At 42.0% G+C, this 15,432-nt stretch overlaps 1 protein-coding gene across 4 annotated transcripts in view; it reads left to right on the top strand.

The window, feature by feature from the left end:
- Positions 1 to 15,432, top strand: part of MYH16 (myosin heavy chain 16) — a 1,068,458-nt gene that overhangs the window by 785,234 nt on the left and 267,792 nt on the right. For all 4 annotated transcript variants that reach the window (XM_078654769.1, XM_078654768.1, XM_078654770.1 and 1 more), the window contains 2 exons: positions 4,281 to 4,477; positions 10,738 to 10,870. In XM_078654769.1, the coding sequence (XP_078510895.1) occupies positions 4,281 to 4,477; positions 10,738 to 10,870 (330 nt within the window). The remainder of the gene's footprint in view (positions 1 to 4,280; positions 4,478 to 10,737; positions 10,871 to 15,432) is intronic.

Genomic DNA, 15,432 nt, shown 5'->3' with positions numbered 1-15,432 from the left:
TTTATCTGCAATGTTATATCTCCAATGGTCCTCTGTCATATCAGCATTTTTTTAAGCTATGCATGAAGTGTCAATCTTTACGGTCTCCATTTCAAACTTGAGAACCTAAGAGGGAGAGATTCAGTCCTGGTTCTTATTCAATGCATGACTGTTTCTTCCTAACTGTGACTGTTTAATGTGCCGGTCTTCCCAACAATTAATTTAATCCTCAATGTTTCCCATTGCTTTGGAAATACTTTATTTGTATTGTAAAAAATAACCTGGGGGAGATTTTCATTTTTAAGTAAACATTTGTAATTCTTGGTGAGTTAATATTTATTTCTACACTTGTGTTGTGAGTTCCCCTAATGGCCAACTGAGTTATCCCTTATTTTAGCCAAACTGCATGTGATAGGCTTCTGTGCTTTGCACACGTAACACACAGCATGTTTGTTTTTCTGCCATGATATTATTTTAGAAATACACTGCACGTTGTTTGCATTCAGTTCTCCTTTCTGGGACTCAATCTGAACATTTCGCACAAGGTCCAACAACATTGCCCTGTTTTTTCGGTGATCGTTTAGCAAAATAGCTTGGCATTTAGGCACAACACTGAGGAACAGCTGGTGTTTCCAAGTGAGACACATTTTACCATAAACACTGATATTTGCCTTTTTAAAATAGAGAGAAAGATTCTTTCAGAGGGGAAAGGTCCCGCAACAGGCAAGCTAGCTTTGTGCAACCTGAGATGCCGACCACCTTCCTACAAATGCCTGGTATGGGGGCTGGTTCTAATCCCAGGGAACACTAATATATCACTGTGCTCACGTAGTGAGAGTAGGCTTAAGCAGATATGTCATTGCCATGGTTGGGATTTTGATTGTATACAGTTTACTACTGATTACTCTGCTCAGTTGTATATGTTTTCTAATTGCAGATCAGTTGCTTCATAATAGAGCACAATAGTTTCAATAAAGGTTGTAAACTTCCCTCGTGTCTTTCTTTTATTTATTATGGACATGCATAAATGAGAAAACAAAAGGTGATGATCTGTTTCCACAGTTCTCCAGGAAGCTAGAGAGTTGTGTACTGGGGTGCCAATGTACCTGTTACTTTCAGAAGGTTAGGAATGCAGGTAATGCACTGTGAGCTAACTGGATGTGGGCCCATAAGTACTGATGTGGTATGGTGACTCAGTCCCTACATTTTGACATCTTGTGGTCCCAGGCATAGTTCTGTTTCCAAACAGAATCCCTGTAACACTTGGTGATTTAATATTTATTTCTACATGCTACTTCAGTTTATGTGCTCACTCATCTCAAACTGTCTTTTGATATTGGATCCACTGTCCTTCTTCATTTATCTGACGACAACTTAGACTTCTGTTGCAGCCAGATGCATGGCCTTTGCATTTCCAGATATCAATAAAAATGTATTGTCGAGCATACCTTGTGTTCATCTGAAAAATAAAAAGCCTGGGATGGCTGGGAAAGTTCTGCACAAATTATCTAACAAATTATCATTTTAATGGGTGCTTCTCTCATTTCCTTCCTCCCTAATGGATTTGTTGTGTACACCTATCTTCTCCAAATCAGCGGTAAAGATTTAGTTGGAACTCTGCCAAAGATTTACGGACTAATTAATGTGAATTTAAGTAGCAGAAAACAAAATAGTATATGAACATTAATTTTTGGTTAGGGTACCGAAGAAAGTGGCATATCTCCCTAAGTAGTTTTTTAAATTTACCAATAGCCTACCTTCCCTAGAAGTCTGCTACTGTGTTCACAATTGTCCAATTACATCCTTACATGGCTGTAACAGTCACACTACTCTACACAGTGAGCATTCATCATTTCTTTCTGCTTTAACTTTCTTCAGTGTTTGAAAATCATTCATTCTTAACATCTTATTTTATCCCGTATTATTCAAATCACATTGTTGTGTTTTTGGCCTATCTGGTAAGATTAATTTTTTTATTTTTTGAATGTTTATCTGTTTTAATCGATTTACATCTGTTTTGTTAGTGCTTGACCTTTCACCCTTGCGGCACATGTTACTCGCTGCCTCTGTCATTCCCGTCCATCCACAAAAAGTCAACCCAACCTGGGTTTTTATATGTATGAAAAACACCATTGTAAGAGACGTTGACAGTTGGAGACCCTTATGAGTGTAAATTCCTAAAAAACCCTCTTATCAATAGGGTTACTAGCCCTCCCCAACATCTCTAATACAATTTTGAACACTTTTAGGTCGATTCCGATCCGGTAAAATGTGCTCCGAATCGTCGTACGGAGAGTTTTTTCCCCATACGAATCGTACCCGTAGACGTCCCGTACGTACGACGAAGTACGATCCGTACCAGGTGCCAAACTCCGTACGAGTCGTACAGGACTCCGTACGACTCAGATCTCCGTACGAGTTTCACTCGGAACCGGCTGTACGTGACATCACTACGGTTCGCGGCTGGTTTTTACGACCCAGCAAGTACGATTCATGTCGGGTACGCGCCGTACGACCCTTTTCCTACGGGAGCCGAAAACAGTCGTAAACGCAGAGTTCGCGCCGAAACAGGTACGGAACGCCCCCCCCCCCCCCCCGGGTACGGCACCTACCCCCCATGATCGCAGGGGTACGCGCCGTACCCCTGTGATCATGCAGGGTACATGCCATACACGCAGCGTACATGGGGTATGCACCGTACCCCATGTACGGTGGGTGTACGGCACGTACCCCATGTACGATGGGTGTACGGCACGTACCCCACATAATCACAGGGGCACGGCGCGTACCCCTGCGATCATGGGGGGTACGCGCCGTACGGTGTGTAGGTGATTGTGCGCTTTTCCGTACGAATCGACGTGTACCGTACGAATTGCGCCCGGGTCGGCCGATCGGGATCGGAATCGTCCGGTCGTACGGCGTCCGTACGAGTCGTACGGAAACGGCTCCGGATACGAATCGTACGGACGGGGATTTTACCGGATCGGAATCGACCCCATGATGTGAGGCTTTCACATAAAAAAGCATGTGGCCTCCTTCAAATATTACTTTTGCTGAGTGCACTCATTGCACAAAACAATTGGATGACTTAAAAAAACAGCCATACTTTAATGATATCCCCATATTTTGCTAGTAGCTCTAGCAGATGTGTATTGCTTGGCCTCCTAGGAAAAGTTCCTGTGAGCAATCTAATGGTCCCTTGTGCTGATAAAAATCCTGTGACACTGAAGCTATGGAAATTAATAACAGATTTACTTTCCTGCCTTTTCCAATTCCTAATCATGGTTCATATAAGCCTTTTGACTTTTTCTGCCAAGCTGACACCAACATTGGGAGTAGCAAAGAGTTTACAACCAATTCACTTTTTTGTCGTTTAGGGTTGTCAGCTTGTCCAAGCCTTTTTTTAACACAAAAATCACCATGTCATAAATTTTTGTAGTGTTTTTGATGAGTTCCTTGATATAGACAATTGGTAAGTTGATATTAGGTTGAACCCTTATTATTATTTAGCATTTCCAGTAGTCTGATTTCAGGTCTTTCTCAAGCCTCCGCCTATGTTTCTTTGCTTATTTTGGAATGGAATGGTATATTTTGAGTATATATGATATGGCTGTGAATCTCTTGACTCCTCATTCTCTGTTGTGATTGTGCTCACATCTGAAATATAGCAGATTTTGTGGAGAGCATGACTTATGCTTTCCACAAGGGTGCTTTTATTTCATTAGCACTCTTCCATTTCAGTTTAGTGTCCCGTCTTTACACCCTATCTTTGTTGAACTTGTATCATTAAAGTTTGCTATGTCTACTTCATCTTCCTCTTGTTGGGCTGTGTCATTGTCATCAACTACGTCTTCCATGCGAAAGTATTTTCAGTTGAATATATCATTTGATCATAATGCATGTATGTAGTGTACAGTATGCTAGCTGTTTTGCAATTGCACTTCCAACAATTGTGAGGGTGTTACCTTCCCATTCATTCAATGGAAACCAATATATTTCTCAATTTATAGGGGGGATTGGGCAAGGGAAATATTTATAAATGCCTACAAACAATTTAAAGTACATTTTTGGGAGTTCCAGGACTATTAATATCATTCCCCACCTTCAGTTGTCAATTCTTTACATCTTTAAAAATATCTGTGACTAGATTTTTTGTATGATTTGTGAATTGTACCCTACAGGTATCAAATAGCAAGCATATAATTTGTAATTATATATCAATAAGTATCTTTATCAATATCAGTACAAATAAAATCCTGTCATAGATTGATGGACCTATCTCACTTTATTTAAATGTTTAGTTAAAATCTATGATGACGACAAGTCTCTCCAACCTCAAACTTGATTGTGAACTACTGAAAGAACAGCTAGAAGAGGAGCAAGAAAGTAAATCAGAGCTTCAAAGACTTGTTTCCAAGCTAAACAATGAAGTCACTCACTGGAGAACACGGTATGAAAATGATGCTGTTCAGAGGACAGAGGAACTTGAAGAAGCCAAGTAAGAAGGATCAATCATGTACTTGATCAAATATATGGTATTAGTGGTGCAAAAGTAACACTGAAATATTTTACAAAAAATAAAAGGTGCATAGTTGGGACGTTGCACACTTAGTTGGTTACAAAGCATTTTTGTCTATGATGTGTATGGATGCTGATGAAAATGCCATGCTTATATACATTGATATGTAAACATATGTTGTGGGCCCTTTGGGTCATATTGTGGCAGAAAATACAATTCGAATTGTTGTGAAAAAAATGAAAGGTATAAAAAGTGCAAAGCTATTGCTGTCATGAAGAAAAATGTCAAGTAAAACAAGAAAATATTGTTGCCGGTTTTTCTCACGCCAAACATTTCAAAACACATTATTCACAGCATTTACAGTGACTATGTGCAGATATCATGGGAACATACCTTACATGTACATGCATTTGCCACTGCAAGTAGCACAAATGAAGTATTGGTCATGAAATGGGTAAAGGCCTTATGCATACATAAGTGAGAAATTGTCCCATGCCTAAAACAGAGAAAAGGAAATGACCATTGGGTTAAAATAAATTGTGATGAAAGTGGAGGTTGTGACAAGAGGAAAACTGTAGGACGAATGAACACATGGAGAGATCGATCCTGCTTTAGTAGGCATGGAGAAATATGTTAAACAAATTATATCACAAAAGGATTAATCATAGATTTAAATAATAATATGTTCGCTTTGTAGACATCAGTGCAGAAGGAAGATATGGTCGTAGTACAATAAAACGGTATTGTAAAAATGGTAGGACTAGGAGTAATGCCATTATCGATAGTAATGGACGCATTATTTTGCACATTGTCCCTCTGTTTTCCCCTGTTTGGTTTTGCTGGCTGTATATCTGTGTATGCTATGGCACTGCTCAACAGTAGTATAGCACTTGTGCTTAGGCCTAAAACATGTAGTGTGTTTTGGAATTATCTAATTGGTTTATTTGCTTTCCTGCAATATACTAGATTCCTCAGAAAATGCACCAATGACATGGAAGTCAAATGTCATATCTAGGTTACAGTGTGCATTTAAACCACCCACAAAAAAAGACAAATATATGGCTACAGGCCACCATTGTGCTCTGGCTGGGCTATATTTTACAAGTACAACAGCCATGCATTGATTGGAAAAGTGCCTTTGCATGTAGGAATACGTATTTCATATGTTAATAAATGACCCCTAAAGAGTGGCTTGTACGCCCTTGAGGCTTAGTGTTTGTATACATATACTAAAAATGTCACCACACATATTTATAATTGGTTACCCCTACAGTGACTATATGTCTAAAAGCGAGTTCACTGTGTAGGTTTACCTAGATTCTCCATGAACAAGGCTAGATGAAAATACAATCCTTAATTTATGTTTTGACTTGGGAAAATACTAGCAAATGAATCAAACTTATTTCATATAGTTTACAACATCTAAATTATTGGTGAAATCAGATTATTGATAACAATATTGGAAAGTCACTTTATGAAAATGTAGTTTGTGCTGCCTGAGCCACAACGATCTTAGAATTATTTTTGCCACTCTTCCCCACTCCAGGAACCAAAACGCATTCCTGGCTGAAGTTAACAACCCTGCTCTCTAGAGGACAATAGTCAGGAGAAAAGACTGGTCTCTGTAGCCAGGAAGGCATGGATGTTGTCAACAACAGGGCGTGCCTATCCAAGAGGGTACAGGAGTAGTTGGCAAGCAAATCACAGTCTTTAATATATTTCTTTCGACAGAGGAAGGGCCGCCTTCTAGTAAATGAAAGAGTTCATCATCTTGGATTTAAGGCTTCTGGGAAATGCTACAATTTAGCAAAAAGGAAGGTATGGCAAAGAGCAAGAAAATATACAGGATTGGGGGAAAACTTTTAAATCACCGACTAGTGCACAGAATGGAACATCACCACCAGCTCCTTATGACATTTATGGGCTTAGGAAGAAAATAACTGAAGAGGACGACCCTGTCAGAAGAAAGAAGACTCAAGGATTCCTGGCTCATGTTAACACTTGAAGACTTAACCGCTCTCTAAAGGACAGCTATTTTATTTCCTGTTTTCCTGATCTAGGGACACAAAATGCAAAAAGACTCCTGCTTTCACTAGGGTGCAACTGGCCTGGTATCTAGAAGCCTTCCCAGTGGAACTAGTGGCTTCGGAAGTGACTGAGTAATTAGAAATACTCATTCATTAACTGGAGAAAAGTGGAACTTTGTGCCACCTCTGGAGTAGCAGGTCACCTTACTAAGGCTTGCCCAGGGAGGGCACACCCATGGAAGGCAAACAACACAGGTTCATCCTGAGTCTTTTGCCACACTAAAAATGTTTCCTTACACAGAAGGTAGCTGGCCTTATGGAGCCCTGGCCGCCTGCATCTTCCTGCATTGCCCCGTTGGACAATTTTGAGAACCAAAAAATAACTATATCTAAGGAAGGATCTTGGATCAGGTTAAGGTGAAACATCTATCACAACACCAAAGAGACCTCAGTGGCTTTCAAATCTAGCTTCATCATTGTCAGAACTAGGGGTCTCTAGTTGGCAGACGTAGGTACCACTGTCAAAATAGGGACCCTTGCTTCGATTCAGGGTAAGAAGGATGCACTCTTTAGATAGCCCCTGCTCATTCCCTTGATAGCTTGGCACGAGCAGTCAGGCTTATCAAAGGCAATGTGCTAAGTATTTGTACCAACACTCACAGTAACACAGTGAAAACACCACAAACTGACTCCACAACAGTTTAGAAAAATAAAGGTATTTTAATCTAAACTACACAAGACCAAAACGACAAAAATCCAACGTACACAGTTCAAGAATGTGGTTTCAAATGAGTTCTTAAGGTTGCGTTAAAATAATCCACAGTTGCGTCACGTTTTAGCCGCAGTGCCTTTAGATGCGACAAAAGTTCCAAGTGAAAGCTGTAGCATTGAAAAGCAAGCGATGCGTCATTCTGAGACCCTGGGGAGGCGATGCAACAACCCCGCTGGAGGTAGCGGGCGTGTTGTGGTGACTCCGGTCTGTATGGGGAGGGATGCGATACCTTGCATGGATTCCGGTGCACAGTGTTCGGTGGAAGCGGCTCGCAAAAGGTACGAGGAGACGATCTTCGGGGCGCTGACGATCTCCGGTGCGGTGATGATGCGCGGCTCAGCGGCGATCTTCTCCTCTCGCGGCCCCTCGATGCGATGGCTCTGCGATGACTCTCGCAGCGACGTGATGCAGTCCGCAAGCAAGCGGTGCGATGATCTCACCCAGTAACGACAGGCTCTGTGACGATACAGCAATGGTAATCTTCCCGCACCGGACTGGTGCGTCCCGCAAACGAAGGATGAGACAACTCTGGCAGCGGCAACAGGCGCTGCGATGATCTCGGCCTTCGTAGCAGCGGGAATTTCCTTGCACTGATGGGGATGCCCTCCGCAAGCGAGCGATGCATTAAAACTTGCAGAAAGTCTTTAAAATCTTGGTTTCCAGCTTCCCAACACAGGTACTTCCAGAGGCACCACAACTGGCCCAAGCACTCTAGGAAGGATAGAACTCTCTCAGCAGAGCTCAGGGAAGCTGGGGGTGAAGTCATTTTGTTCCTGGGACTTCTTAACAGGGAGCCAGCTCTTCTTCAGGCCCTTGGAGATTCCTTCAAGCAAGGGGACACAGCACAAAGCAAAGTCCTTCCCCTCTCCTTGGCAGCAAAGCAACTGCAGGTCAGTCTAGCAAAGCAACAGCAGGACAGCCTTCCTTCTACAGTCTTCTGGCTTTCTCCTTGGCAGAGGTTCCTTCTTGATTTCAACATGATATAATTTTCTGTAGTCTGGGGTCCTGTACTTATACCCCTAAAAGTTTTTGTTCCCTTTGTGCAGGAGGGCTCTGAGCCCGGTCTGAACCAGTTCAGGATGTGTCTTGAGCACTTTGTTTTCCTGGCCTCTCCTTTCCTTTCAGAGAGAGGGGCAGGGTCGTCAGCTGCCCAGCAGGAGGTGGAGCCAGCATTGTGGAAGGCAGGCCCAGGTGCTACCCCCTCCCACCACTTTAGATACAGATAAAGCTATTCAGCCCAGGGATGGCCCACTCAGCCTGTGGCAGCCACCCAGCCCCTGCCACTTACAAACCAGACAGTCAATTCACAAACAGGCCAAGGCACGCAGACAGGTCAGACAAGAGAACAGCAACTTTCTAAAAGTGCTGCTCTCAAACTCCGGATTTAAAAACCATCGTTCCTAAAAGATGTGTTATTAATTGCTGAGTTCAGAGATACCAGACTTTTATGTCCTATCTTGCTCCTATGGGAAGATATGCTGGTAGCCACTGCAGCCAGCATTCCCCATGATAGCCTATGAGCAAGGTAGCCTTACAATAGTGAAGAATGAAAATGGCTGTCATTCACTACCAGAGCATGTCACCTGCACTAGTACATGCTCTACCTTTCACATTCACTGCACCCTGCCCAAGGGCGTACATTGGGCCTTCCATAGGGGTGACCAATGTGTACAGAAAGGGAAGGGTTAGGCCTGGTCAATGGGGACCCTGACCAGGAGGACATGGCAGTTCACAGACTGCACACAGGCGGTGGCAGGCCTGAGACACCATTTTAGGGCTACTCATGTGGGTGGCACAATCAGTTCTGCAGGCCCACCAGTAGCATTTGTATCACCAGCCCTGGCACACTCAGCACACTTTACTAGGGACTTCTTGGTGATACAAATATGTCAATCATGGATAACCAATTGTGATAACAATTTACTCAGGGAACACTTGCTCTTTGACACTGATCAGCAGTGGCAAAGTGCCCAAAGCATCCAAACCAGCAAAAACGAAGTCCAGCACAGCATCAAAAATACAGGAGGCTGAGGCAAAACGACAGGGCAAACCACGTCAAAGATGCCAGGTCTAACAATCATCCTCAGAACTTTTAATGTCAAAACAACTGCCTTAAACTGGAGATCAGCACCAGCATGTCGAGTTTTGTTGGACCCTTGCCGTCATCAACGTTGGATATTACCCTGCTGGGAAACTTTGACCTCCAGAAAAGCAGATTAAGGGGCATATTTAGACAGAATTGGGTAAACCCAGGGCATCTGCCAAAAAGGGGCTGATGTCCCATCCACTGTAATATGAGGGCATTTATATTAGTGCCAGTCTAAAATATGGCGGAAGGTCATCCGCCACTTTTCAATTTGCCAATCTCTAAATAAGGCCCTATGTCTGCAGTTGCTGTATCTGACCTCCACTCTATCCCAGTCACCCTCGAATTGTGCTTAGTTCCAGGTCTGTCTTTTCTTTGTTTCATGTAGCACAGTGATACTACAGTTTGTCCAAGTATTGAGCGATTTGCAAGAAATTAACAAACTGCAGTCTCTGATCCACTTTTCGAAATTTCTCTCTTGTGCCAAGTGTGTTAACCCACATTGTGTACAGGTTGGAAAAATCAGTGAGACAGGCGAGTGCCACTGTCATCCGGGGCAGTCACCACTGTAGCAAGGTTACTGTAAAAGGAATGAAGGAAGTAGCAACGTGTATACACTGGAACTGCAGAATGTCACTATGGGGGTCATTAGGATGGCGGACGGACTTTGTCCGTCGCCATCCTGTCGTGGGCTGGGACCGTCTGCCATAAGGGCGGAGGTCCCGTGCCTTGAATTAGGATGCAGCCGCCACAGTGGCGGGTGCAACCTGCATTTTTAACATTTGCACCCCCCGCCCCCTTCACCATGGGGGCCCGCAATGGGCCCCCAAAGCAAAGACCGTATGCCTTTCCGTGGCGGCATTGCCGTCACGGAAAGGCATTCCCCAAGGCGCATCCTAATATGGGTGGCGGTGTCTGATAGACACCGCCACCATATTAGACCTTTTCCGTCACGGTTGCAAGGCGACCACGGCGGAAAAGCGGCAGACGGTCTTCCCGTCCGCCGCGGACCCCCCAGCCATCCTAATGAGGCGGGGGGTCATTTCTGTGAGGATAGCGGACGGATTGCCCCCGCCGGGCTGGCGGTGGGTACCGCCAGACCTGCCTGGGCAATCAGTCCGCCATCCTAATCGACCCCTATGTGTTTTCTTTTCTCCTTTAAGAATTTGCAGACTGGCAACAGGTATGAATATTTGCTATAATAAATAACTTAAGCACTTATTTTCACTGTACAGTTGATCAATTTGCATATTACATAGTACTGTCTTAAACAAGGAAAATGTTATTAATATTTCAGGCAGAATATCAATTTGGCTGTTCAAATGAACTCTTTTTCAATTCCTTGTTACTACAGGAAAAAACTGACATCACGTTTACAAGAGGCAGAAGAAGCAGTAGAAGCGGCGCAAACAAAGTGCTCAAGTTTAGAAAAGACAAAGCAGAGACTTCAAGGAGAGATGGAAGATATCTGTATAGACCTAGAGAAGGTGTGATTTAAAATTTTGCCTCGGCAGTCCTCTGATTTATGCAGTTGGAAAACTATGCATTCACTTAGACCTCTTTACAATTCCACAACAGGACTTTAATATGAGGATTGTTTATTTTGTGTGATTGTCAACTTAACATTTTTCTTTATTAGCATTTGTTTTGCTCATCAGTATTATTTTTTATTCATTTGTAAAGCGATCCAATGTCCCTGGGCCAAAATATATGCAACAATGTCTGGCAGGTGTAAACAAGTGTTGCCGCAAAGAACAGAGGAATCAAACTGAATGCAAAGTACTGTAGTTCTCCTTTGGAGCTTAAGTATATGTAGTAATGAGATCCAAAAATTATAAAAGGAAAAGTTATTGCAGAGGAACACAGTACAGCAACTGCTCAGCCAAGCAGATCCAACAAATCTGTTACTTGGAATACAGTATTCTGCAAACCATGGCAGCAGATCACAATGCAGCTTTTAAGGGTAAACTTCTAACACATATAATTTAAAGTAACAGATTGTATAATAATTATAATAATACAACACATCGTATCCCTGAAAAAGAAAGAAAACAACAAAAAAGCAATATAATAGTACATATCTAATCTCTAAATCTAACTGGAATTCTTATAATTCGTTTATCAGCTTAACTCTAGAAGAAACTGTGTCTTTATCAGATGAAAGTTTGGAATGACTTGTTCCATTACCATTAGGAAATACAACATTCTCAGGTACATTATGACATGGCAAGTAGCGCAGAGCTAGATAGGTATTAGCCTGCCTCTCCTTTTTAACTTCCCTCAAACAACACTTAACCAAGAGAAGAAAGTTAAACTGTGTGGTGTTTGTGTGGCTTTTATATGTTTTATGTTTGACACATTCCTTTGTGTCTTTTGTCTGTTTTCACACACTTCATTCTTTCACAAGCACTGTTTTGTTTGTTTGGTGGACACAATTTTTCTTTTGAGCTTGATGGTGCCAATGATGAGAACAGGGCAATCCTGTTGAGTACCTGCCAGGTTCCCGTTGGTGGTTCGCCCGTGAGGCGCCATCTTGCTCACACACACTTTTTTCTATTTGTCTTAGTTTGACACTTAAGTGTGTGTTTTGTTTGTCTCACAACTGTTGTCTATTTTTTCCCATGGGACTGGGCAGATATTTTAAATAAGGCATAACTTGGATGTACCTCCTACCTCAATTATTTAAAGAGAGGAGTATCTTGCAAATGATTTGCATTTGATGGTACACCACAAAGTGGGTCAAGATTTAATGCCTAAGTGGTCTAGGTCTTGTTTGTGAATACATTATGACATTTGACAACTCGTCTAACATTCCATACTTTCCCATCAATAGTAACTATGCTGTTAAGATTGACTTTTACAATTCTCTGTAGGGGCCCATACTTTGAGAAACCCTTAATCAAAAAACCAGGCTTACGTATCTTAACAAAATCACCAACAACAAAATCAGGAATACTGACATTGTGTTTAGCATCATGGTACGCTTTCATATTATCTTGGTGACGATTTACCCTCAACGAAGTACTATAAATATCAGCAGGAATAGAGCAATTGAATTTCTCTTTCATCCACCAAGGACATAGCTTGGAAACTGGTTCTCTTCCTCTTAACAGACGGAACGAACTCAGTTCCGTGACAGAATGAGGAGTAATCCTATACATCCACAATCTTTCACGAATCACCCATTTCCACACGTTTGGACTCTTCCTGGCCCACTCTACACAGTCTTTTAACACACGATTAAACCTTTCCACTTGGCCATTCCCTTGTGGGTCATATAGAGGAGTGGTAATGTGTTTAATGCCACAAGAAATAAGAAAATCTTCTACTTCTTTAGATATTAATTGCACTTCATTATCCGTGATAAGTACTTCTGGACTTCCCTCCCGAGCAAAAACTTCTCTGAAAAATTCCACAACTACTTATGAGGTAGCACATGAAACAGACCTGACTTCAGGCCACTTTGAATGATAGTCTATCAAGACTAAAGCAAACCGAGCATCGTGAGGCAAACAATTGAAAGGACTGGAAATGTCAAATGCTAATTTCCTCCGAGGATTTTCCAGCCATGTAGAGGGTATAAGAGGGGCAGGATGAGCTTTCAACATTTTGTCACTATCAATGCAAATGGGACAAACTCTAACTACTCTATCAATCATCTTATCCATACCAGGCTCCAAAAACTAGTTCTCACTAACCGTTTCATGGAGGATATACCTAGATGACTTTCATGAGCAAGTTTTATAATTTCCTCCTGCATTTCTTCAGGAGGAACACATTTTCCACTTTTAAAAAGTAATCCATTATCCACTTCCAATTCACTCAATACTTGATAAAAAGACCTCAACTCAGGAGGAACCATATTACTCCTAGGCCAACCTTCCACAATGTAACTTTTTAATAACTCCCAATGTTTGTCTCAAATTTTTTTTGTCAAATCTTTTTTATTAGCATTTGTTTAAAAAACAGTACAGTGATGAACAGCACATTGCAGCGGACTTGTCCCTATCCCTCGCTGACGGCACAGCATCGGGGTATCTCAGGCATACTACTGCAGTCTCTGTACCTGCTAATCATGGGGCACAAAATTGTATGCACATTAACAGTAAGGTTACCCACCCGGCGCTGGCCAAGCACGTGCCGCCGGGGCCAGCACCCCAAGGCAAGTCCATAGGTGTCCACCCGCTGAGTCTCTGTGTATCAACATAAATGAGGATGGATCCTCTCAGCACCGGGTATGTGCACAAGATTGACATTTTCGTATATAAAATAGTTGAAACCAAACAGTGTACGGAATATACTTAGAAACAATTGCAGCTGCAGGAAAACACCAATATCCACTGGTACCCCCCACACACATCTAGGACAGCCCCCCCACCCCAATTTGTGTCTCTAATGATACAACTCTTCCATGCAAGTTCAGAAATCGCAGAAAATTAATTAGCTACAAAATCACCTAAGGAAGCAACAATTTCCACATCATTTCCTTCATCTTCCATTCTTCCAGATAACCTGGACAGACAATCAACCGTTACATTATTCCTTCCCGGAACATACTCAATGTCAAAACTGTACTCTTGTAACCTAGACATCAATCTATCAATGCGTGCGGTAGCATTGCGACCACCACCTGGGGATAATATGGAAACCAACGGTTTATGATCTGGCTTCAACAGAAACCGACTTCCCCACAAAAATTGTGTATTCCCCACACACATCCCAATAGTTCCTTCTCTATGACTGTGTACTTCCTCTCCATCTCACTAAGAGTTCTAGAGCCAAACGCCACACACCATTCGTCCTTTCCGCATTTCTGAGATAACACTCCTCCAAGTCCATACTCACTGGCATCAACCATGACACACACTTTTTGTTGACACAAAACGGCTTCAATTTAGGAGCATGAGCAATTTCATCCTTGATTATCTGGAAAACAGCCTCTTGTTTCTCCCCCCAGTGAAACTCAACTTTTTGTCTGGTAAGTTATCTCAATGGTTCCATTTTAGTTGCAAATCCCTTAATAAACTTACTGTAGTACTCACACAATCAGTTTTTCTTTGTTGTCAGTACATGGAGCTTTCACAATTGCCTCCACAAGAGATTTTTGAGAACAACTCCATCTCCTGATAGAGTATGTCCCAAATATTCTACAGATTCTCGAAACATTTAGCATTTATTATCTTTAAGTGTGAGGCCATGCAATTCCAAACATTTACATACTTCTATTACGTGTTCCCTGTGAGAAATATCATTAGGCGAAAACACAAGTATATCGTCTTGGAAAAACTTAACAAACCCTTGGAGATCTTTAAAAATATGATGCATCATGCGTTGAAAGACCGACGCCGCAGAGGCTAGTCCAAAGGGCATTCTTTTATACTGAAAAAGACCCTCAGAAGTAAGAAAAGCAGTTAATTGTCTGGAATCTTCAGATAACACAACTTGGTGATATGCTGAACGCAAACCAAATGTGGAAAAGACTTTCGCTCCTTCCAACATACACACAACCTCGTTTATATTTGGCAAGGGATGACAATCCACAATTAAATTAGCATTAAGAGCTCTCAAGTCCACACATAATCTTAAACTTTGATCAGACTTACGAGCCAAAACAATGAGGGAAACCCACTCTGAAGACACAATCTCCTCAATAATATCTTCATCAATGAGGTTTTTCAACAAAATGTTAAGATCTTCTCTGATGTTAATCGGAACATTTCTCAATTTCTGTCTGACAGGAACAGTTCCTTCCCTAAGCTTAATTCTATGCTGAAAATGATGTAATTTTCCTAGATTTTTTGAGAACACTTTAGGAAATGAACCAATAATTTTGTTAATGTGATCACAAGCATTAACCACACCTTTGACTGTCTGACATCTATCACCCTCATTGTCCATAACCATAACAGGATCAGACTTTCTGGGATTGAGAGTAATTTTAAGACTCCACTGGTCTCTCCACCCAAGTACATTCACGCCCTTTATGGCCACATACACTTTCACAAACGCAACTTGACCTTTGAAATGCATGTCAACCCCCATATATCCT

Source organism: Lissotriton helveticus, chromosome 7 (assembly GCF_964261635.1).
Source record: "Lissotriton helveticus chromosome 7, aLisHel1.1, whole genome shotgun sequence".
NCBI lineage: Eukaryota > Metazoa > Chordata > Amphibia > Caudata > Salamandridae > Lissotriton > Lissotriton helveticus.
The sequence above is the reverse complement of the archived record's forward strand: the minus strand, read 5'-3'. Positions and strand labels throughout refer to the sequence as shown.